The sequence below is a fragment of the Pleurodeles waltl genome, chromosome 11 (genome assembly GCF_031143425.1).
Source record: "Pleurodeles waltl isolate 20211129_DDA chromosome 11, aPleWal1.hap1.20221129, whole genome shotgun sequence".
Classification (NCBI taxonomy): Eukaryota; Metazoa; Chordata; class Amphibia; order Caudata; family Salamandridae; genus Pleurodeles; species Pleurodeles waltl.
Window position 1 is genome coordinate 681,188,633 of NC_090450.1, and position 25,586 is coordinate 681,214,218.

Consider the following 25,586-nt stretch of genomic DNA (forward strand, 5'->3'; position numbering starts at 1 on the left):
ACAGGCACTTTACCATTGATTACCAGTGGTAAAGTACGCAACAAAAATGTATTCCGCAAAAGAGAAGGAATGAAGCCAAAACGTTTGGGGTGTGACCCTACAGAGAGGGCCAAGATGAACACAAAAGCACTAATAAAACGTAAAAACTCCACTGGTAGAGGCATGTTTTTTAAGCTATGTACACCATTATAGGGTATAGTGGCACACATATAAACGGTGCGAAAACTAGAGGCCGCTGTTTGTGTTAATGTTTCACGAACCATAATCTTAGTATGTAACAGATCCCATAACGTCCCACATCAAGTATGGGTATTTCTTCCAGACTGTGTTTGCATTCAAGAATATGTAGCCTTGCATTTGTAATGGGAAACCTTATCTATAAGTCCAAGATTATGAGCAATATAGTTAGATAAACTCCTCACTCACGCCTCAGATAAGGCAACTTGAGATATGGGCATTGAAGAGACAAAGAAAAAAAAGAAAAAAAACATGGATATTTAAAAAGTTATCAGCTTTATTTTTCCACATACTTTTAAATCTAAACAAACTTCCATACAATCTCAGAACTAAAATAGAAACATAAAATAAAAACCTATAGAACGAAGCCAGGGACTATACAGTGACATAAAAGAGAAATGAAAAGTGATTACCATAAATAAGGGAAAAAAGGACTGTTCGCGTCATGCAATGAAATCACTACCTGGCCATGTTTTCATCCTCTGTATCCAACTGCTGAAATAAGCCAGGATGTGTGAAATGGATGCGCATAAGTCCTAAACATAGTTTTACCCAAAAGGATAATTGATTCAGCAAACTCAAACGGTGGAAAATAAAATTAAAAGAAATAAGGATCGTGGATTAAGGGACAAACTTTACAAAAAAACAATTAGATATGCAGCTAATGGATGTTGTAGAAGAGCAGACCTGTGCAAGTAAACAAGATAACGTCAAAATGAAAATTGATCTGGCATGACTGCCTGAGAAAATAGAAAGTAAAAAAAAAAAAAAGAAAGGCTTAAGGCACTTACTGAACTGCACTGGTTGTTGTACAAAGCATGTGTCTAACTGCTAAAGCATGTAATCACATTACACAAATAAGGGTCCCGATTGCACATCTCCTGGTCTCCAGAAGATTGGATTTGCAGAGGATGGATGGAACCAAAATGAAGGGGCACAAAAAAATAAAATCACAGAAGTGTCCAGTAGATCCCTGGCATTTTGAAGATCATCTCTTACCTCCCCTTCGTACATAAAGCAAAAGTCATATATATCGCATTTAATGAAAAATATACATTTAGTGATACAGTTTGACTACACCAACCGATATTCGAAAAATGCAGTTTCTTTGTCATATTTCTTGGCTTGGCGGTTGTTCTGAAAAAGCGCAATACAGAATAAACAAAATTGAATGGAACCTGCAGGTCAATGCAAACCAGGACCTTTCTTCACTACTTAGCTTTCGAAATGAAGAGGTCGTCTTTATTATACCTCTGTAAGGTCAGCAATGCAGACACCAAGAGCAAGTTCCAATAAATACAGGGTCTGCAATGATTTTGTTGGGGTGGAAAACATATGGTGAAACCACAGTAATTAAGGACGATGGGGCATGCTGGGGGAGTTTGCGCCCGCCGGCTCTTCCTCGTCTTCATCTTCATCTTCCACAACCTGCAAAGAATGAGGAAATGGTGTCCAGTAAGTTAATCAGTACTCAACGATGGGAGACAGCCATTTCAGTCTAAAAATATAACCAATATTATAGTACTGGAATCTGTTTCTACAAAGCCGTAACATAGTATGTCCAGAATACACTATAAAACTTTCCAACAAACAATAACTCAGGTGGGAAATTTAAAAAGGCATCGGACAAGGATGCCTCCTGTAGCCATCCCACTTTATTGTTAATTTCAGTAAGGTGGTTACTTATTTAGGTGTTCTCTTTAGCACCTCCATTAATACACTTGTGTCTTTGAACTACACACTGCTTTTGAGAGGAGTGAAATCTAAACCGCATACATGGTGGATCGTCTACTCTCCATCATAGGGCACATTATTGTTCTCAAATGGACACACTAGTGATATTGCTTTATTGCCTTCAGAGCAATAATTAAAGAAATTCCAAGGAAATACTTTCAGCAAACCTCGCAGTTTGAATAGGTGTTAAATAAATATTCGCTAAAGGGAAATCTAGGCCTCATTCTGCAGCAGAGTACATCGTTGACAGACATGCTGATTTATATGAATTGAAGCATATGTTAAATATTTTATTCTTGTGAAGGATGTTTTTCAAAAAGTTATCTCTTGTAATGGACTCTCCTTATTGTAATTACAACCATGTTTCAGGCCAACTTAACATTCTTCTTACACTGTGACTGTTTGAACACTCTTGATATGTTTGGGTGACCCTTCTAGTTTATCTCTCTCGTTACTCTGAGGCAATCTTGTCTTTTTTTTGGAATTGTGTTAGCCAGCCAGCAACTCTAATGGTGGGGTGGTGAAAGTGGTATTCTATTGGGATTAACATGGCAGATTTAAATTAGGATGCTAATCGGCAACATTTTCATTTTTGGCTGCAAATAGAGGAAGAAGGTAAATCGAAGAGCCACTGGAATTATGTTGCAGGAAAATACCAAATTATGAGGCAGGGTCGACCAATTTATGTGGCAAGAAAAGTCCAGTTATGAATTTACCATGCCAATGGCTGTGACTCCAGCAAATGCGAGACTTATTGCATTGTTTACTCTAGGAGCCCTTTTCTTCAAGTCTGGGATTTCTATCTAGTGGCTTTTGAAAGATGTTGGGTCCGTAGAGATTTGTAAACGTCAAAATTACTAATAGTTTATTTTGGTTAAAGTGACAGTATAATGAGTTTCCTCTGGTTAAAGAGTTGTGTAGTTTGTTTTGTTTAGAGGAGGGTGTGCCAAAAGGACTATTTTCATTCTATGCCAATATTCAGTAAACCAGTTAGTGACTAATTACAGAATTTGGTCTTACGCAAAGCAGGTGTTAGGATAATGTAGAAGAAAACAGGGTTTTGTTGACTGTAGGTAAACCCTGTGCGTGGTGTTCGGTAATGTCGACTTTGAAGCGAGAGCAGCTCCCGGCCTGAGAAGTCACACCCAAGTGTGGTCAATGTTTACTTGCCTGCTCCACACCTTCCACCTCCGGGATGTAGAACTGCAGCATGTTCTGGATGCCGCTCTTGAGCGTGATGATGGAGCTGGGGCAGCTGGTGCAGGAGCCCTGAAGCCGCAGCAGGACAATGCCGTCCTCAAAGCCCTTGTAGATCACGTCCCCACCGTCCTCCTGCACCGTGGGCCTAGTGAGACAGCAAAGAAAAAAGCTAACCAAATGCAAACAGATGACCTAGTTTCTAGGTGCCCAAAAGCCACTTTCAAACGTTGCACCTGTGATGGCCCTTTTAACCAAGAGCTCTTTCCATTATGTGGCTTTTAAGTCTCAAACCTATATCCTGAAAGAAAAACTACAAGTCACACTGCAAAGTGCTGTTGGCTGTAAAGCAAAGAATGGTTCACATTATCACAGACATTACAAGGTCCACTCGGGGGAATCAGCAGAGCAAGGAGAAACGGATTCAAAACCAGGACAACTATGAAAATAACTCGCCACAGGCACTAGCCCGGCAAGGACTAATAAGAACTGATATTTCACACAGGACTAACCACTAAAGTTTCAGGGCGCACAGGGCAGGGGTTACAACCACTCCAGTTTATAAAAAATTTGTAAATGAGCATCAGTAGCAAAAGATAATCCTAAATAAGACAAACAAAATCAAAATGTAAATTCCCAGAAATAAGTATTTCTTTATGAAACCCCCAACAAGGCATGGAAACAATTAAATATAAAACAAAAATAATAACACTAGGTAGACGATGTGCTTGTTTTTGAACACGAAAAATTGTGAAAACAAGAAGCACCATTTTTTGTACATTCAAGTGCCCAAATAATTTCTGAAGTAGCTTTCTCGCATTGCTTTCGCTTTTGTTTTCCGATTTCAGAAGGAAGACTGTTCGGACCAGCATTGACAAAACCAGTAGGTTTCGCCTAAGCATGAGCTATTGGCTTTGCTATTGTGTTTCAGCCAAGTTGTACACTATTGTGGCTGCTGTTACGCATGGCTAAAAGTTAGCAGCATAATGGAGAGTGGCGTTGGTTCTCGTACAGTACAATAGCGAAAAGCGGAGTAAAGTGTTGTAGAGTGGAGTGGCAGTGTGGAGCGGCAGAGTAGCATACACTGGAGTGGCACAGTGTAGAGTGGAATGTGTAGAGTGCACTGGCATAGAGTGTTGCATAGTATAGTGGCATAGAGTGCAATGGCGTTGAATTCATTAGCATAAAATGCAGCATCGTACAGTGCATTTGCGCAGATTAGAGTGGTGCATAGGACAGTTCAGTGGTACCGACTGCAGTGGTATGGAGTGGCGCAGGGTAGAGTGTCAGGGTACTGTGGTGTAGTGTGGAGTACAGGGGCGTAGACAGCAGTGGAGAGGAGTACACTGATGCATAATAGAGTGCAGTGACAGTGCAGTTGTGTACAGTGCATGGAGGTAGTGTGTAGTGGTTAAAGTGGAGTGGTGTAGAGTGCCATGATGAAGTAGAGTGGCACAGAGTAGAGTGGCATAAATTAGATTGTTTCAGAGTACAGTGAAGTGACATAAAGTAAAGTGAAGTGGTCCAAGGTAGAGTGCAGTTGTGTAGAGTCGCATAGAGTGTAATGGTGTAAAGTGGTGTAGAGTGCAGTGGCATGGAGAGTAGTGTAGGAGGCTGGCCTGGCTTGTAGTGGGTACCAAAGGTACTTACACCTTCTGCCAGGTCAAGTTATCCCTTATTAGTAGAATATAGGTGTTTCTAGCAGCTTAGGCTGATAGAAGATAGCTATGGCAAAGCAGCTTAGGCTGAACTAGGAGACATGCAAAGCTCCTACTATACCACTTATATCATATTCACAATATCATAAGAAAACACAATACACAGAGTTATGAAAAATAAAGGTACTTTATTTTTATGACAATATGCCACAAGTATCTCAGTGAGTACCCTCAGTAAGAAGTTAAGTAATATACACAAGTTATATGTACACAAACCACAAATAGGTAAGTAAGAGTCAGAAAAGTAATGCAAACAGTGTAGAATTACAATAGGTTGCAATAGGCAAGCACAGGTATAGGGGCAACACAAACCATACAATCCAAAAGTGGAATGCGAATCACGAATGGACCCCAGACCTATGGGAGCTTGTAGAGGGTCGCTGGGACTGTAAGAAAACAGTCAGGGTGTCCAAGATACCCCACCCCAAGACCCTGAAAAGTAGGAGTAACCCAAGAGAACACAACAGTCGTGATAGGGGGATTCTGCAAGAACAACAAACACCAGCAGTGCACTGACAATGGATTTCCAGACCGGAGGACCTGCAAGGCAAGGGGACCAAGTCCAATAGTCGCGACAGTGTCCGGGGGGGACGGAGCCTAGAAAACCCCGGATGAGATGCAAGGAAGCTGCCTCCGGATGGAAGAAGCTTGGAGTTCTGCAAGAAAGAAGAGGACTAGGAACTTCTCCTTTGGAGGGAAGATGTCCCAAGTCGCGATGAAGCTTGCAGAGGTGTTCCCACGCAGAAATACCACAAACAAGCCTTGCTAGCTGCAAGGGTCACGGTAGAGGTTTTTGGGGGCTGCTGAGGACCAGGAAGGACCAGGATGTCGCCCCTTGGAGGAGGAGACAGAGGGAGCGCTCAGCAACTCAGAGAGCCCTCACAGAAGCAGGCAGCACCCGCAGAAGTACCTGAACAGGCACTTGGAAGATTTGTGAACCAGAGTCCACGCAGAGTTACAAAAGAGGGTCCCACGACGTCGGAGGCCAACTCAGCGGGTTGAGCACTGTAGGACGGAGTGCTGGGGACCCAGGCTAGGCTGTGCACAAAGGAAATCCTGGAAGAGTGCACAGAAGCCGGAGCAGCTGCAAATCACGCAGTACACAGGTTTGCAGTCTAGCGTGGGAAGGCAAGGACTTACCTCCACCAAACTTGGACTGAAGGGCCACTGGACTGTGGGAGTCACTTGGGTAGAGTTCCTGTGTTCCAGGGACCACGCTCGTCAGGATGAGAGGGGACCCAGAGGACCAGTGATGCAGTCTTTTGGTGCCTGCGTTAGCAGGGGGAAGATTCTGTCGACCCACAGGAGATTTCTTCTGTGCTTCTGGTGCAGGTTGAAGGCAGGCTACCCCCAGAGCATGCACCACCAGGAAACAGTCAAGAAAGCCAGCAGGATGAGGTGCTACAATGTTGCTGGTAGTCGTCTTGCTACTTTGTTGCGGTTTTGCAGGCGTCCTGGAGCAGTCAGCGGTCAATCCTTGCTAGAAGTCGAAGAGGGAGATGCAGAGGAACTCTGGTGAGCTCTTGCATTCGTTATCTGAAGAATTCCCCAAAGCAGAGACCCTAAATAGCCAGAAAAGGAGGTTTGGCTACCAAGAAATAGGATTGGCTACCAAGAAAGGTAAGAGCCTATCAGAAGGAGTCTCTGACGTCCCCTGCTGGCACTGCCACTCAGAGCAGTACAGTGTGCCCCCAACACCTCTGTTTCCAAGATGGCAGAGGTCTGGGTCTCACTGGAGGAGCTCTGGACACCTCCCCTGGGAGGTACTGGTCAGGAGAGTGGTCACTCCCCTTTCCTTTGTCCAGTTTCATGCCAGAGCAGGGCTGGGGGATCCCTGAACTGGTGCAGACTGGCTTATGCAGAGATGGGCACCATCTGTGCCCATCAAAGCATTTCCAGAGGCTGGGGGAGGCTACTCCTCCCCAGCCCTTCACACCTATTTCCAAAGGGAGAGGGTGTAACTCCCTCTCTCAGAGGAAATCCTTTGTTCTGCCTTCCTGGGCCAGGGCTGCCTGGACCCCAGGAGGGCAGAAACCTGTCTGAGGGGTTGGCAGCCGCTGCAGTGGAAAGCCCAGAAAGGCAGTTTGGCAGTACCTGTGTTCTGTGCTAGAGACCCTGGGGATCATGAAATTGTCTCCCCAACACCAGAATGGTATTGGGGTGACAATTCCATGATCTTAGACATGTTACATGGCCATGTTCGGAGTTACCATTGTGACGCTATACATAGGTAGTGACGTATGTATAGTGCACACGTGTAATGGTGTTCCCGCACTCAAAGTCCGGGGAATTTGCTTTGAAAGATGTGGGGGCACCTTGGCTAGTGCCAGGGTGCCCACACACTAAGTAACTTTGCACCCAACCTTCACCAGGTGAAGGTTAGACATATAGGTGACTTATAAGTTAGTTATGTGCAGTGGAAAATGGCTGTGAAATAACTTGGACGTTATTTCACGCAGGCTGAGGTGGCAGGCCTGTGTAAGAATTGTCGGAGCTCCCTATGGGTGGCAAAAGAAATGCTGCAGCCCATAGGGATCTCCTGGAACCCCAATACCCTGGGTACCTCAGTGCCATATACAAGGGAATAATATGGGTGTACCAGTGTGCCAATGAGAATTGGTAAATTTAGTCACTAGCCTGCAGTGACAAATTTAGAAAGCAGAGAGAGCATAAACACTGAGGTTCTGGTTAGCAGAGCCTCAGTGATACAGTTAGGCACCACACAGGGAACACACCCCTGGCAGGGTCCCAGTGACACAAGGACTAAAACAACACACATACAGTGAAATATGGAAGTAACCTGCCAGGCAAGATGGTACTTTCCTACATGCAGCAGTGGATTGGCATAGAGTGCAGGGGCATAGAGTTGTGCATTACAGAGTAAAGTGCATTAGCCTAGAGTGTACTGGTATAGAGTGTATTGCAGTGGCGTAGAGTGCAGTGTTCCAGAGTGGCGTATAGTACAGTGGTACAGAGCAAGTTGTGCAGAGTAGATTGATCTGGCCTAGACAGTAGTGGTGAAGTGTGCAGTGGTGTAGAGTGGCAAAGAGTGCATTTGCATAGAGTAAAGTGGTACAAGGTAGAGTAGAGAGGCGCAGAGTGCAGTGGAGTAGTGCAGAGTGCAGTGGTGTGGAATGGTGCAAGTGGATTGGTACAGAGTAGAGTGCAGTGGTGTGGAGTGAAGCAGAGGAGAGTGGAGTGCCTAAAGTGAAGTATTCATTGTGTGGTAGCACAATGCCATTATAGACAACACATTTTCAATTGAATCAACCTTTACATTTGTAGAGACATACAGTTTTAGTAATAAAACTATCCAGTTCACAGACTAAAACGACTGGAAATTGTATCACCTAGTTTAATGATTCGTTTTGATCATATTAACCCCTTCCCCGCCATGGAACATGCTGCCCTCGGGAGAAGCGCTAGCGCTCCCCCTGAGGGCCGCCCCCACCCCCCCCAGGTCAGGGCTGAAAGGGGAATCCCTTCCCCTTCAACCCCTGACCCCCCCACCCCCCCTGTGATGTCAGCGCGTGAGCTTCCAGCGCGATCGAAAGAGAAATGCTCAGCATTTCTCTTTCGATCACGTGGGGGAGGCAAGGAGAGGCTTCAAAGGGAAGGGGGGCAGAAACCTCTAGACACCAGGGATACTTTTTTTTGTTGTTGTTGTTTTCTTTTGTATTTTAGGTGTGGGGAGCGACCCCTTAGGCAAGGGTCGCTCCCATAGGGGGCAAATTATATTTAGGCCATTTCTGCCCCCCTTGGGGGCAGATCGGCCTATTTTTATGAGGCCAATCTTCCCCCAAGGAGGGTAGAAACCACTAGACACCAGGGAGTTTTTTTTGTGTCCACGTAAGGGGAGCGACCCCTTAGGCAAGGGTCGTTCCACTGGGGGGCAAATTTATTTTAGGCCATTTCTGCCCCCCCTGGGGGCAGATCAGCCTATTGTAATTAGGCCGATCTGCCCCCAAGGGGGGCCGAAACCACTAGGCACCGGGGATTTTAGTTGTTGTTGTTTTACAGATGGGGAGCAAGGGTCGCTCCCCTGGGGGGCAAATTGTATTTAGACCATTTCTGCCCCCGTTGGGGGCAGATTGGCCGATTTTAGGTCAATCTGCCTCCAAGGGGGCAGAAACCACTAGGCACCAGGGATTTTTTTTTTTGGCGCCAATGTCACGCAGTGGGAGCGACCCCGTAGGCAAGGGTTGCTCCCGGGCGGGGGTTGGGGGGGCACATTTATTTTAGGCCATTTCTGCCCCCCCGGGGGCAGATCGGCCTATTGTTATTAGGCCGATCTTCCCCCGGGGGGGCAGAAACCTCTAGCGCCAGGGCAAATTTTATTTTGTGTTTTTTTTTGTTTGATTGTTTTTTTAGAGATGGGGAGCGACCCATTAGGCAAGGGTCGCTCCCCTGAGGGGCAAATTGTATTTAGACCATTTCTGCCCCCCTTGGGGCCAGATTGGCCGATTTTAGGTCAATCTGCCTCCAAGGGGGCAGAAACCACTTAGCACCGGGGATTTTTTTTTTGGCGCCAATGTCACGCAGGGGGAGCGACCCCGTAGGCAAGGGTCGCTCCCTGGCAGGGGTTGGGGGGGCAAATTTATTTTAGGCCATTTCTGCCCCCCCTGGTGCCGGCTGAGCTAGAGGCCAAAATCCACAGGTAGGCACTGTTTTGTATGAAAAAATGTGATGTGTCCACGTTGTGTTTTGGGCCACTTCCTGTCTTGGGCGCTAAGCCTACCTACACAAGTGAGGTATCATTTTTATTGGGAGACTTGGGGGAACGCTGGGTGGAAGGAAATTTGTGGCTCCTCTCAGATTCCAGAACTTTCTGTCACCGAAATGTGAGGAAAACGTGTTTTTTTTAGCCAAATTTTGAGGTTTGCAAAGGATTCTGGGTAACAGAACCTGGTCAGAGCCCCACAAGTCACCCCATCTTGGATTTCCCTGGGTTTCTAGTTTTCAAAAATGCGCTGGTTTGCTAGGTTTCCCCAGGTGCCGGCTGAGCTAGAGGCCAAAATCCACAGGTAGGCACTGTTTTCTATGAAAATTTTTTTATGTGTCCACGTTGTGCTTTGGGCCATTTCCTGTCGCGGGCGCTAGGCCTACCCACACAAGTGAGGTATCATTTTTATCGGGAGACTTGGGGGAACGCTGGGTGGAAGGAAATTTGTGGCTCCTCTCAGATTCCAGAACTTTCTGTGACCGAAATGTGAGGACAATGTGTTTTTTTAGCCAAATTTTGAGGTTTGCAAAGGATTCTGGGTAACAGAACCTGGTCAGAGCCCCACAAGTCACCCCATCTTAGATTCCCCTAGGTCTCTAGTTTTAAAAAATGCACAGGTTTGGTAGGTTTCCCTAGGTGCCGGCTGAGCTAGAGGCCAAAGTCTACAGGTAGGCACTTTGCAAAAAACACCTCTGTTTTCTTTAAAAAAATGTGATGTGTCCACGTTGTGTTTTGGGGCATTTCCTGTCATGGGCGCTAGGCCTACCCACACAAGTGGGGTATCATTTTTATCGGGAGACTTGGTGGGAACGCTGGGTGGAAGGAAATTTGTGGCTCCTCTCAGATTCCAGAACTTTCTGTCACCGAAATGTGAGGAAAACGTGTTTTTTTAGCCAAATAGTGAGGTTTGCAAAGGATTCTGGGTAACAGAACCTGGTCAGAGCCCCACAAGTCACCCCATCTTGGATTCCCCTAGGTCTCTAGTTTTCAAAAATGCACAGGTTTGGTAGGTTTCCCTAAGTGCCAGCTGAGCTAGAGGCCAAAATCTACAGGTAGGCACTTTGCAAAAAACACCTCTGTTTTCTTTCAAAAAATGTGATGTGTCCACGTTGCGTTTTGGGGTATTTCCTGTTGCGGGCGCTAGGCCTACCCACACAAGTGAGGTATCATTTTTATCGGGAGACTTGGGGGAACATAGATTAGCAAAACAAGTGTTATTGCCCCTTGTCTTTCTCTACATTTTGTCCTTCCAAATATAAGAGAGTGTGTAAAAAAGACATCTATTTGAGAAATGCCCTGTAATTCACATGCTAGTATGGTCACCCCGGAATTCAGAGATGTGCAAATAACCACTGCTCCTCAACACCTTATCTTGTGCCCTTTTTGGAAATACATAGGTTTTCTTGATAGCTATTTTTCACTCTTTATATTTCAGCAAATGAATTGCTGTATATCCAGTATAGAATGAAAACGCACTGCAGGGTGCAGCTCATTTATTGGCTCTGGGTACCTAGGGTTCTTGATGAACCTACAAGCCCTATATATCCCCGCAACCAGACGAGTTCAGCAGACGTAACGGTATATTGCTTTAAAAAATCTGACATTGCAGGAAAAAGTTACAGAGTAAAACGTAGAGAAAAATTGAAGATTTTTTCACCTCAATTTCAATATTTTGTTTTTTCAGTTGTTATTTTCTGTAGGAAACCCTTGTAGGATCTACACAAATTACCCCTTGCTGAATTCAGAATTTTGTCTACTTTTCAGAAATGTTGCGGTTTCTGGGATCCAGCATTGGTTTCATGCCCATTTCAGTCACTGACTGGAAGGAGGCTGAAACCACAAAAAATCGTAAAAAATGGGGTATATCCCAGTATAATGCCAAAATTGTGTTGAATAATTGGGTTTTCTGATCTGATTCAAGTCTGCCTGTTCCTGAAAGCTGGTGATTTTAGCACCGCAAACCCTTTGTTGATGCCATTTTCAGGGAAAAAAAACACAAGCCTTCTTCTGCAGCCCCTTTTTCCCATTTAAAAAAAAAAAAAAAAAAAAAAAAAAAAATTCACTGTATTTTGGCTAATTTCTTGGCCTCCTTCTGGGGAACGCACAAAGTCTGGGTACCTCTAGTATCCCTAGGATGTTGGGAAAAAAAGGGCGCAAATTTGGCGTGGGTAGCTTATGTGAACAAAAAGTTATGAGGGCCTAAGCGTGAACTGCCCCAAATAGCCAAAAAAAAGGCTTGGCACCTGAGGGGGAAAAGGCCTGGCAGCGAAGGGGTTAAAGTACTTGTTTCCAACACACTCCAGAAATAACAAAAACGAGCTTCATTTGTGTTCCTAATTCAGAAAGATTCTGAAATACATACACAGTTTATTTAAATGTTGTTGTGTGCTAGAAAAAAAACCTCTCTCCTACCCCCTGTATCCAGCAAAATTGTCACATAACCCCTCTCACTTTGAAATCAGAGAAATAAAAGGAAACAAGCTCCATCAGAAGACAGCAAATGTGAGGAGATAAGAACAAGATTTACAGGCCTGTTTACAGAAAGGGAGCATTCAGAAGGATACTGTAAATATGTTTGGCCAAGGGAAGGAATGAACTTACGCTGGACAGCCTAAAACAAATAAAGTCAACAACTGGAAAGAAAGAAAATGTGAGTTATAAGCCACAAAACCAATGGCAAGCAACAAGAGGAATGCATTCCTAGGTCAGCTTTCTGAATGTCCCCAAAATGTCTTTAGAAAACCAGACAGCTGCGACCTAAAAAGCAGGAGTGTAACTAGCTCAAGCCCCTTTTTTCCAGATCTTTCGGAATTAACGTCAAACTTCGGGCAGCCTGAAGGTAACCTTTGAATGGCCTGAATATATCAGTTTTTATGCAAGAAAATAATTTGTTGGCACTTCTGGGCAATCTATCTTTAGCTGCCTTAAGAGGCCACCATATTAACTCTACCACGTGGGACGGTCAGATACTGTCTATAGGCACTCAGGCTAGGTTAGATCCCAGCAGCAAGTACTTAACTAACTGTGGGAACCATCTATGTAATATTCATTTTACAAGTCTGAATCTCGGCAGAGCTGGCATTAAATCATTCAAGGTTGACAAATCAAACAACTTAGGTAAAATGAAATCCATTACTTAGAGCGTTATGTAATGAAAAACTATAGTACTGCCCACAGCTTGTAAAACTGAATGTTATTAATATTAAAGAGGTAGCTACCCTTGGGAAGCGCATTTGTCAAGGACAATAGATCTCGCCTATGCAAAAGCTGTTGGCTTTGCCAATATGTTTTAGCCATGTTGTACACCAGAGTGGCTGCTGTTCTGCATGGGTAAAAGTTAGTGGTGTAAAGGAGAGTGACATGGATTGCTGTAAACTGGAGTGTTATGCAGTGACGTAGTGCTGAGTGGATTGAAGTGGAGTGTCATGGAGAGAGGAGAGTTTTAGAGTGGCAGGTAGTAGAGCTGGATGGAGTAGAGTGTCAGAGTGGAGTAGATTGTCAGACTGGAATTGCATATTGTGTTGTGGAGTGGCGTAGGGGGTGTTGGGTGGAGTGCAGTGGCATAGAGTAAACGAGTAGAGTGCAGTGGCATAAGTGGAATGTTGCAGTGGAGTGGCCTAGCCTGGAGTGGTGAAGAGGGCAGCGGGGGCAAAGTAGAGTGAGGTATAGCGCACTGGCATAGAGTACAGTGATGCAGAGTGGAGACACCGTGTAGTGAAATACAGTGGCATAGAGCAGAATAGCGCAGAGTAGAATGCAGTGGCGCAGAGTACAGTGGTTCAGAACAGGGTGGCGTAGAGTCCAGTGTTTCAGAGGAAAGTGCTGTTGAGTGCAGTGGTGTAGAGTGGTGCAGAGTAAAATGACAGCGTCCAATGGTGTAGAGTGCAGTGGAATAGAGTGCAGTAGAATGCACTGGCATAGAGTAGAGTGGTGCAGAGTAGAGTGATGTAGAGTGCAATGGTGTAGAGCGCAGTGGCACTGAGTTAAGTGGTGCATAGAAGAGTGGCATAGAGTTAAGTGGTGGAGAATGCAGTGTTGCAGAGTAGAGTGGCGTAGAGAGAAGTGGCCTGGAATACAGTGGCGTAGAGTACAGTGATGCAGAGCAGAATAGAATGGAGTAGAGTGTAGAGGGCATTGGTTTTGAGTAAAATGGTGTTGAGTGCATTGAAGGAGAGTGCAGCGGTTTAGAGTCGCAGTGGTAGAGTGCAGTGGTGAAGAGTAGAGTGCTGCAGAGGAGAATGGAGTGGCACAGAGTGAAATAGAGTGCGGTGGCGTACAGTAGATTATGTCAGAGTAGAGTGAAATGGCATAGAGTAGATTGTTTCAGAGTAGAGTGAAGTAGTGTAGAATGGAGTGGTGCAGGGTAGTGTGCAGTCGCATAGAGAAGCAGTGCAGAACAGTGGTGCGTAGAAGAGTAGAGCAGCATAGAGTGCAATGGTGTACGACAGATTGTTTCAGATTATAGTGAAGTGGCATAGAGTGGGGTGCTGCAAGGCAGTGTGCAGTAGCATACAGTAGTGGTGTAGAGTGCAGTGGTTTAGTAGTAGAGTGACGTAGAGCACAGTGGCAGAGTAGGGTGGCGCAGTGTGGAGTGCAGTGGCACTGAGTGGAGAAGAGTGGCCTAGAGTGCAGTGGCGTATAGTAGATTGTTTCAGTGTACAATGAAACCACTGAGTGGAGTGGTGCAGTATAGTCCAGTGGCATAGTGGTGGCGTAGAATGCAGTGGCACAGGGTGCAGTGTTGCAGAGCAGTGTGTCACAGGCTGGAGTGGCCTAGACTTGAGTGGTTTAGAGTGTAGTGGTGCATAGTAGGGTGGGGTAGAGGGCACTGGAATAGAGTAGAGTGGTCCCTAGAAGAGAGGCATAGCGTGTAGTGGCGCAGAGCAGAGTGGTGCAGAGTATAGTGCACTGACGCATACCAGAGAGGCTTAAAGTGGATTGGCATAGAGTGCAATAAGGTAGAGTGGCGCAATGAGGAGTAGAGTGGTGTAGAGTGTAGCGGCATGCAGTGCATTACAGTGACAGAGTTCAGTGCATAGAGTGGAGTAGAGCAGAGTGGTGCAGGGTAGAGTGCAGTAGTGCAGAGTGGCATAGAGCAGGGTGGTGCAGAGTACAATGGCAGAGTTCAGTGTTGCGGAGTAGACTAAGAGTGCATTGGCATGGAGTGCAATGGTGCAGAGTGGCAGTCAGCAGTGGCACAGAGCACAGGGGTGCAGAGTACTCTAGAGTGGCATAGCGCGCAATGAGAGTACAATAGCGTAGAGTGCAGTGGTGTACAGTTCAGTGGAATAAAAGGTTGCAGAGTAAAGTGGAATAGAGTGCAGTGGTGCAGAGTAGATTGGTCTTGAGTGCAGAGAGGCAGAGGAGAGCGGAGTGGTGCTGAGTGTTGTGGCATAGAGTAGATTGTTTTAGAGTGGAGTGGAATGGTGCACAGCAGAGAACAGTTGCGCACGGTAGATTGCAGAGTAGATTAAAGTGGCACAGAGTGGATTGGCATAGAGTGCACTTCCACAGAGTGGAGTGGTACAGAGTAGAGTGAATTGGGGTACAGTACTAGGAGCCAGCATGGTTGTCACATAAATCTCACTCTGAAGTCAGAGAAAGAAAAGTAAACACCAAGCTCCCTGGATATCAGAGCCTGTCATATGACCTTGGTCTTTGAATGCAGAGCAAAAATGACAAGATAACAACAAGATTTAAAGACCTATTTACAGGAATCAGTACTGGTGGAAGAATACAGTAAATAGGGTTGGGGCAACACAAGGGACAACCTGAGGTTGGATGGTCTAAAATAAATAAAGCCAGCAAATAGAAAGCAAGCAAAGCTGAGTTACAAACCACAAAGCCAATGTTAAGCAATATAGCAAGAGTGCATTCCTAGGGAAGTCCCCAAGATGATGTTAGCAAATTAGTCAACTGCGCTGTCTGTTAGACTTCAAACAAAAACTGTCTAAAAGTAATAAGGAACTCATGGACATAACTATCAGTAGTGCAGCAGATACGGTTGCACTGATAGCTAGAGGCATGAGACGTCCAATGCGCCACATTACAGGTTTCATTTACTAACCAATGAAAGGTAACAGGGTTCATCTTACTTGCTTATGTGAGGGCTCATGGAAGTCTTGCTACACTACTGAAAGATCTCTGTAGGCTGGGCTCACTCATCTATATCTCAAAATTTCAAACCACTCCAAATTTTACACGATAACGGAAAGTAAAATAGGGGGACAACTTACCTATTATTAAAAAAGAAAATGGAGTAACTTACTCCATACGCCTACTCCTTTGCATAATTCGCACATTTTTGCTTGCTATGTTAGTAAACTATAAATGGTGAAAAAACAAACTCAAACATTTGAGAGTCACAAAAGCAAAGTTCTGAACAAGGAAACTGAACTTGCTAGACATCTACAATCTGAGGTTGCCCCAGGCTTGCCTCATTGCACTGGAGTCTGCTGAATGCAAGCCTGATCAAGATGTTATAGTCATTTACTCAAAACAAGCATTGGCAAAGCCAATAGGTTTGACATTGTCCACTAGCCTTCTGCAAATTCTTGTTTTGGTGTGCAATGGGTTTTTGCAATACATTATTGTAAGGAGATATGTAGAGAACTCAGCAGCAAAAAATGATTTTTGATCTTAAAAAAAAAAAAAAACACACAAACATAGTACTATAATACTTCCTAGCACTGAAGGGAACTACTTTGTGTGTGGATGTGTCCCTTTGACAGGGTAACATGCTTAAACCCATAGTGAAGTCAGCCAATGGTTGAAGTAGGCTTATGCATTGCCACTTAGTGCACGCTGGTGTGGGGGGAAAATTTGTGAATGACATCAACCACAGACTAACGGATGAAGTCTGGTTGCTACTAAAATATGCAACTATGTTTTACACATAATTTTAGTAAACTGAAAAGGGCTTGGAAAACAACTCAGTCTGGGACTGGATGCAAGTCTCTTGTCTCTGAAAAAAGAGAAACAAATAACGAAAGAAGGCAGACAAGAAAGAAGGCAAGAGAGGAAGAAGGCAAGAAAGACGTACAGAAAAAAAGTAGAAAAGTGAAAGAAAGGAAAGTGAAAAAAGGAAAAAGGAAAGCAAAAGGAAAAAGGAAAGCAAAAGAAAGAAAGAAAGAAAGAAAAGGAAATAGAAAGAAAAAAGTTTTTAAAAAAGGATAACAATACAGAACAGTTTCCACTGGACACAATCTGATTTGCTGTGGAATAGCTGTAGTCAGAACAGCACAATACTCCAAAAGGAATTTACAACATTATTGGGAGAAGATGGGATCTGATTAAGATGGAATGTGCCTTTGTTGCCAACAGAAGCGTCCTGCTATCAAATTAGGCTCTGAACACAAAGGCAACCCTAAAGTAATTATAAAGTGTTGGAAATGGCCCCTTTAGCAGGGCTTATCTCCAAACATTTTGCCTCTGACCTCCATTTTTGACTGTGTGCTGCATTTCGTTTTTGCTGGCTTTAGGACTCTGGGCACTTTACCACTGCTGACCAGAGCTAAAGTGCAAGTTCTCCCCGACTAAAGTGTATTGGTGATCGGTGTATCCATGACTGACATATTTAATTTACTATTAAGTACTTAGTGAAGTGCACTGTGTGCCCTGGGCCTGCAAACCAAATGCTACTAGTGGGCCTACAGCCCTGCTTGTGGCACCCACATGAGTAGCCCTATAAACATTTCCCAGACCTGCCACTGCAGTGTCTGTGTGTGCAGTTTTAAACTGCCATTTCAATCTGGCAAGTGCACCAACAAACCCTCCCTTTTACTACATGTAAGTCACACCCAAAGTAGGCCCAAGGCAGCCCCATGGGCAGGGTGCAGTGTATTTAAAAGGTAGGAGAAAGCTTGGCACCAAGAACCCTCCCTGATCAACTTCTCCACCCTCAAAACCACCATACTCAAACATCACCAACTCATCCGAACCACCAAAAGGGCTTACTACAAAGAACGCATAGATAGTAACTCACATAACAGCAAGGAACTCTTTACCATCATCAAAGAGTTCACCAAACCCAAATCCTGCAACAATGACCCCACTCACACACAAAAACTTTGCAACTCCCTCTCCAACCACTTTCATCTCAAAATTCTAGACTTACACAACAGCTTCACACCACCTGCACCCACCATCACCACCACCGACACGACCAACAAAACCACACACCCCCCACTCCAACCAACTGCACACCTGGGCCCCTACTAACGATGAAGAAACCGAAAAAACCATGAACTCCATCCACTCAGGCTCCCCCACAGACCCCTGCCCCCACCATATCTTCAACAAGGCTAGCCCAATCATAGCTACCCAGCTCTGCGCCGTAATCAACAGCTCCTTCGACGCCGCCACCTTCCCATACTCCTGGAAGCATGCCGAAGTAACCACACTCCTCAAAAAACTCAAAGCAGACACGGATGACCTCACAAACTACTGCCCCATTTCTCTTCTCCCCTTCCCCGCCAAGGTCGCTGAGAAGCTAGTGAACACCCGCCTGTCACACTTCCTAGAGGAAAACAACGCACTCGACACCTCCCAGTCTGGGTTCCGCAAGAACCACAGCACTGAGACCGCCCTCATCGCCTGCACTGACGACATCAGAACCAGAGCTGACAAGGGCGAGACCGTCGCACTCATCCTCCTGGACCTCTCTGCAGCCTTCGACACTGTTTGCCACCAAATCCTACGAACACGCCTTTTTGACGCAGGAATCCGACACAAGGCCCTGGACTGGTTCGCCTCCTTCCTCGCCAAAAGAACCCAGAAAGTTCGTCTCCCTCCCTTCCAGTCCCCAGCAACCAAGATCATCTGCGAGGTCCCCCAAGTGTCCTCCCTCAGCCCTGCCCTCTTCAACATTTACATGGCCCCGCTCGCCAACATCCTCTGCCCTCACAGAATCACCATCAGATCTTACGCAGGCGACACCCAGCTTGTCACTTCCCTCACCAGGAACACCACCATCGCCAAGACAAACCTCCACGCCGGACTCCTCGACACCGCCAAACAGATGACAGCAAGCCACCTCAAACTCAACTCCAACAAAACCGAAGTCATCATCTTCGGCCCCAACAAGACAGTATGGGACGACTCCTGGAGGCCCACCGCCCTAGGACCACCCCCAACACCCTCCACCCACGCACGCAATCTCGGCATCATTTTAGACTCAATCAACTCTATAACTTCCTCCTACTTCAACACCCTCCGCATGCTGCGAAAGACCTTCAAATGGATCCCCATAGAAACCATGAAGACCGTCACCCATGCACTCATCAGCAGCAGACTAGACTACGGAAACGCCCTCTACGCTGGTACCACAGTCAAGCTTCAGCAGAAACTCCAGCGGATCCAGAACGCAGCCGCACGTCTCATCCTGAACCTCCCACGCCATGAGCACATCTCCGCCCACCTAAGATCGCTTCACTGGCTACCCATCAGCAAAAGGATCACTTTCAAAATCCTCATCCACGCCCACAAATCCCTCCACAACACTGGACCAGCCTACCTCAACGAAAGAGTGAACTTCCACACTCCCACTCGCCTCCTCCGCTCTGCTGACCTCGCCCTCGCCACAGTCCCCCACAGCCAACGAACCACCTCCGGAGGCAGATCCTTCTCCTACCTTGCCTCCAAGACCTAGAACTCCCTCCCCACCAACCTACGCAAGACCCAGGACCTCCTTACCTTCAGAAAACACCTCAAGACATGGCTTTTCGAACAGTAAATCAGCATCCCTCCCCTGCTTTGTCTCCCCCCACAGCGCCTTGAGACCCTGCCGGGTGAGTAGAGCGCTCAATATATATTTTTTTTTTGATTGATTGATTGACATGTACTGGTGTGCTTTACATGTTCCGATAGTGAAATACTGCTAAATGCCTTTTTCACGATTGCAATGCCTTTCTCTCCCATAGGTTAATATGGGGATTGCCTTGAAATATTTTTTAAGTGTAATTTCCCATTAGGAGCAGATAGAGATATGGAGTTTGGAGGGGGGTCCTGAATTCACAATTTAAAAATAGATCTTTCTGTGAAGTTTTTGCACTATGAGTTCGAAAATGCCACTTTTAGTGGGCATTTTCTTGCTTAATCATTCTGTGCCTCTGCTTGTCTGCTGAATACACATCTGGGTTAGGATGACAGCTGTGCTGTTTGTTCATTCACTCTAGACAGTCACACAAAGGGAGCTGAGGCGTGCCCTGCATATCCTGATAAGCCTTCCTGGACTAGAGTGGTGGGAGGAGCGGACACGTGCACCTGAAAAGGGCTGTGCCTGTCCTCACACAAAGCTGTATCCAACCCCTGGGTTGTGTCTGGGGCCATGGCGGGAAAGGAAGGGCTGTGTGCACTACAAGGACTTCTCTTTGAAGTGTGCCTACTTTAAAGACAGAGATGTGTATAAGTACTGGACCTCTGACACCACATAGTTAGAATCTTTCTGGACTGAGGAAACTCAGCATTTGGATGCTGTAGGATGGACTGACAGTCTGCCTGCTGCTTTGTTGTGCTGGCCTGCTACTTGTTGCTTCTGCCCTGAGAGTGAAAGGACTGAACTTGGCTTTCTACATCCTGCTTCCAAAGGTTCTCCAAGGGCTTGGACCGAGTTTGTCTCCTGTTAAGATGTCTCAGGGACATCACAGACTTCACTTGCCAGCACCTGGGCTATCTTGCTCAAAGTCCTGACTTGCCAAGTGGTGCCAAATCCAGTTTCTGGGCCCTTGGGAGTGAGTTCTGGTGCAACAAGGAAGAAACTAGTGCATCGACTTCCAGAACGACTTCAGAACCAACGCCACTCTCTGACATTATGGTGCTGCTGCCTGCACCAGAGCCATGGTCCATGCTGAGTGCAACAACCGTGACGTACATTGCAGGCCCGCCGCTGCCGAGGCACCTCCGAATTACCGCCACAGCATGAGTCCAGACTGGCATGTCATCAACATCTGTGGCACCTGACTCCACCACAGCACCCGTGGCCCTGTGGTGCGATTGCAACACAACAAAGTCAAAGCCTCGGTCTTGACCTACTGGATTCATCTACCCCACCTTGTCGTAAGGAACTGCTGCCTTGTTGCATCATCTCCCCAGTGGCAGTACGAAACCAATGCCACACAGGCTCCCATGTCGCCTCACCTCTACAACGTCTTTGTTTCCTCATTGTTTTCCAAGGTACTGTAACCGGGGTCTAGATGACTCCGTGGCCGGCCACACTCCCTTGCGTGTGGCACCAGACTGTTGGAAGTGACTCAGTCAAGTCGTTTGCTAGCCCCAGTTGGAGCTATTGTGTTTCTAAGTGGTATACCACAATTAATCTTCAAAAATGCGTATCTTTACTTGTATATGTTGGATTTTTTTCGTTTTAGTCTTGTTTTAGTCAGATAAACATTGGCTATTCTTCTAAACTGGTGTGCAGTACTTTTGAAGTGTTTTCACTGTTACTGTGTGTGGGTGTTACAAATACTTCACACATTGACAAGCTACCAAGTGGGCGAGCAGGGGTTATTTTAGCTGTGTGACTCCCTTACCCAGACTAGAGAGAAGGTCCCTACTTGGACAGGGTGCAAACCACTGCCAAATAGAGACCCATTTCTAACAATGTAAAAACGAAAACACTGGTACTGAAGGGAACTAGACTCTGTGGGGATGTGCCCTTTGGATACAGTCACTCAAAGTGAAGTTAGTAGGTGGCTTAAGTAGGCTGACTCACTGCCCGATGCTACATAACGTAGTCACGGAAGCAAAATGTGAATGACACAACAACAGATCAACAAATGAAGAGAGGTGGCTGAAAGCCCCTTTATGGAAGTATATTATACATATTTTAGTAGAATCAAAAGGTCTTGGCTAACACCAGATCTAAAAACGTCAGACATGCAATTATACTACATTATTGACAAAGATGGATGGCGATCTTAATATGCTGCCCAACTGTGGGCAAGTTGGGATGCACACTGCTTTGCAAGAACCCTGGAAATTGTGGTTACCACTGCCTAAAAGCAGCGAAGTGACTTTTAGCCCTCCTTCTGATTCACAAGATGGAACAGAAAACATGATATTAAACATTAGGGAGAAACTGTTGTCTGCTCATGATGAAGGCCAGTCCTTCATGCGTGTGCTCCTTGCCATCTCAGCTGCTTTGGCACGCTGAAAATGGATGCTACGGAATGAATATAGCAGCAAGACCAATGGAGTTCCACAGTTTTACACCTTTTGCGCGTTTTAAATGTGATCATCTTGGTAATTTTAAGTAGAAGTCTGAGGATTATGGCACAAGAAACTACAAAGAGATACATGCCATTCTAACAAACACAAACTTGCCAAAAAAGAAGGTATGATAAGTGTCCAAAAGTTAAGAGGTCGAGTTTAAATATACAGTATTATTATAAGTACCTAAGCCACTTCACCCACAAGAATACTGGGTTTCAGTAGCACACACAGGAGAAATTCTGGCTTGCCTTCACAGGGCAGAAACATGTTATTGCATACGGCAAAAATGACTCTGTATGTTTTTAGAGTGTGTTAAACACAGCTACAATAAAGCTGAAGCTCTGATACCACATAATCCTATTTTTATTCCCCTTTGTTTGGGGTTTTTGTCTTTTTTTTTTTAACAAACAGACATGTCACATTCTTATATATCCCATCACAAAGACTTTCAGAATAGAGACCTGCAGCCTAATGTACGGAGGTGTTTAGGTGCAGAAAATCCTGCAAGTAGAAAATACATTGCCTTTCCAACCACAAAAAAACACTTTTAGAAATGTACCAAAGCACTTTTACGAGTCAGTAAAGTCCGACTTTCACAATTTATTACTAATCATTCATTGGAGAAGATGTGCAAGAGGCTTCCCCCACCTTTTTCGGGATTCGCAATGGAAATGTATAAAAGGTTTGTGGACACAGTGTGGCCACAAACCACTTGCCAGCTTGATTTGAGGTGGTAATCGATTCACAAGGAGGAAGTTGTACCTTTGAGGCAGACTCCTAGTTGAGAATTTTCAGAGACATTTCCGGAGGTGCTGGCAGTGGTGCAGTGCACCAAATGGGAAACTTTTAAGCAGTACCATTTCCTTTACTACCCATGGGCTGCTTAAAAACACAAAAAGTTCAATTCCAGAAAGCAAATGCAGGGTTGTGGGAGGTGGCTGTTTCTTGCAGGCCCTTCATCATTGCATTCTCAGTCAATCACAGGGGATCATAAGTTACAACTTGCCTATTTAATATTCATTAGGCAGACCATTTTTCAACCCCTTTTAAATAAGTGGGTGCATCGCACATTGCATTTCCATTCGCAATTAGTCCATGTGCCCATTCCTGATTTGCGAATGGGAACAGTACTTCGGAAGGTAGAACTTCAGTACAAAAAAGGAACACCCAGACATGTTACCACCACTGACTAATTTTGGTAACCTCTTTTGCAACAGTATTTAATGTTCACAAAAAGATGCAAGAGACCCAGAGAAAGACAAAAAGTGGGTAACCGCCTAATGAGAGTACAGCAATTTCTATACCTCAGTGGTGAAAGACAGATGTTGCTCATGCGTCCAGATAACCACTGACCATTGCCAAACTCCTAATATGATTTTTCTCCACATAGTCATGACCAAAAGCAATCCAAACCTTGATGAGTGAAGCATCAGTCCCTGTTGAATAATCCACCAGTCAAAGCAACAAAAAGATTGCATTATTTGACGTACGAGGAGTTATTTCTCTTTTTAACTGCCCTGACAATTTCCGTAGTATAAAGAGCTCTACCAGCTCTAAAGGGTGCTGAACCACAAGCTCCTGATTACATGCAATTTGCTGTGCGGGGATTGTGAGACCACCATTAAGACCACAAGGACTCTGAATTAAGAAGATATGGTTGGTTAAGGATATCACTCCAAGGACTTGGGGTTCTACCAGTCAGAGACACTGGAGGTCGGGCTCCCCAAGATACTTCAGGTCACCAGACATAAAAGATACAGTGGTTAAACCTTACACCCACAGGGCTCACTCTGGGAATTCTCTTGGCCCATTTGAGTCAAGAAGGTGTTCTAAAGTTTCACAAAGATCTCAAAACCTAATTGCTTCTTTTGTACACGTGACTGAAGGTGGTGTATTGGCACTCATTTTTGGTAACCAGGAACTATTTTTCCATTATCAAGATTTGACCAAGAGAGACAAAAGAGGTGAAGGAAGGAAGAGGATAGAAAAACAGTAATAAAGGAAAACAGCAGATGTGAAAAATATACTTAGAAGAGCGGGATACAGAGAGAAGAAAAACAAAGGTGAAAAAGATGCGGCAGAATTCAAATTAGGCAGCCTTGGTATTCAACAACGGGTTCCTAAGGAACACTTTAGACTTCTGGCCTTTACTAAACAAATGAAGCCCAGTAACCACTCTGAGCCTTCCATCCAATCTACATTACAAGGGAGTAGCTAGAAAATTGTAATACCCCCACTTTGAACCAAAAATGTAATGACGCAGGTTAAAGTAGTTAACTTCACTCTCATATCCACCAATTAAGCCATTCATCTTCTAACCAGTCCATCATCAAATCCGTTCATCCACCTTTTCAGCTGTCGAAATATCAGTCTTTCATACCAAATCGTACACTTGCCATTCCATCCATTCTTTCGCATGCCCATCGCCCATTCCCATCCATTTCACCATTCCATTTATCCACTGACCAATTAGTTCACATATTTATCCAATCATCATCCACCGCCCACCCTTTCACTCCTCCATCTACTCATTCTTTTACTCTTCTGTTCACCTTGTATTTCCCCATCCATGCGCCCATCCACAAATTGATTGTTTTATTTTTTCACATTTATTTTTTTCATATTTCCATCCGTGTATCACTGGAATGTTTCCTCCTAATTCACCCCTCTTTCCACTCTTCTTTAACCTGCATTCATATCTTTCATGCTTTCAGCCATCTGTCCTCCATTTGTATCCATCCATATTTATTTTAGCACCTTATTTTTCTTTTTTCCCTTTCCCTCTCGATTTACCCATCTCTCTGTCCATTTTTCCATCTTTCATTATTTTTTATTTCCTTCACTGAACTTTGCTTGCTTGACAGTTCTCAACTCTTCCCTGATATTTAGCCTAGAGGTCTGCAAACACAGCATCATAACCGAAATGGCCAAAATAAAACACAAATGTTTTTGGGGTGACCCAGCTTACTAGGCCATAGTGTCCGGTGGCAAGAGCCACTTTGGCTCCAATGGAAGTGGGGGGTAAGGGATGGTCATGATGCCACTACCACATGTATTCATAGGCACTAACTCGGCTCCGGAAGGCATGAAGGTGGACAGCCAAGAAAAAGTGACTGAAAACCAGGGTCACATCTGAAAGACTGGCAGGGCCGTGGCAGTCAGTCACAAAGGAATATGGGGTAAATGAGTTGGTCGTCTAAGGGGGTGGTGTGTGTGTGTGTGTTTGTTTTTATTTTTTTAAACAGTTTAGGGATTTACTCTCTGGAAACACAATCCTGCTTTAGTTATTCAAAGTGCTGCCTGGTAATTACACTGGTTACCAAATTGGCTCCACGGCATTCTAAGTAGGAGATAAGGCTAGGCGATTGTTCAACTGTGTGCTTACGCGAGGTGACAAAATGAAATTAAGCAACAGATATCCGACTAGACCAACCCGTTGCCAGAGGCAGACTGACCTACAAGGAAATCGGAAGATTCCCAAGATATGCCCCAGCTATGATAGACCGGTCTGATCGAGTGCGCCAAACTCAGGTTCACTACTTAAAGATCGTCTGGTTTGGGACAGATTTGGTCACAAGACAGTCTTTTGCTGCTAACAGATCGGACGGGCTGGCACAGAGTCTGTGACATGCCAAGGCAAAGCCCCTGGGGCCAGCACAGCTGAGGCAGACATGTTAGATTTATTGCACGGAAACAGACCAAACATACAGAGGCCGAAAAAGAAAAATAATGGAAAAAAGGTCTAGGACTGCCCAATAAGTTGCGCA

The 25,586-nt window shown here is 45.2% G+C and overlaps 1 protein-coding gene across 1 annotated transcript in view; it reads right to left on the reverse strand.

Annotated features, from left to right (window-relative positions):
- Window positions 1-492: 492 nt before the first annotated feature.
- NFU1 (NFU1 iron-sulfur cluster scaffold) overlaps window positions 493-25,586 on the reverse strand; it is a 127,614-nt gene continuing 102,520 nt past the window's right edge. Inside the window, exons 7-8 of the mRNA XM_069214188.1 lie at window positions 3,142-3,316; window positions 493-1,665 (exon numbers count right to left, since the gene is read on the reverse strand). Of these exons, the coding sequence (XP_069070289.1) occupies window positions 1,591-1,665; window positions 3,142-3,316 (250 nt within the window). The 3' untranslated portion in view covers window positions 493-1,590. The remainder of the gene's footprint in view (window positions 1,666-3,141; window positions 3,317-25,586) is intronic.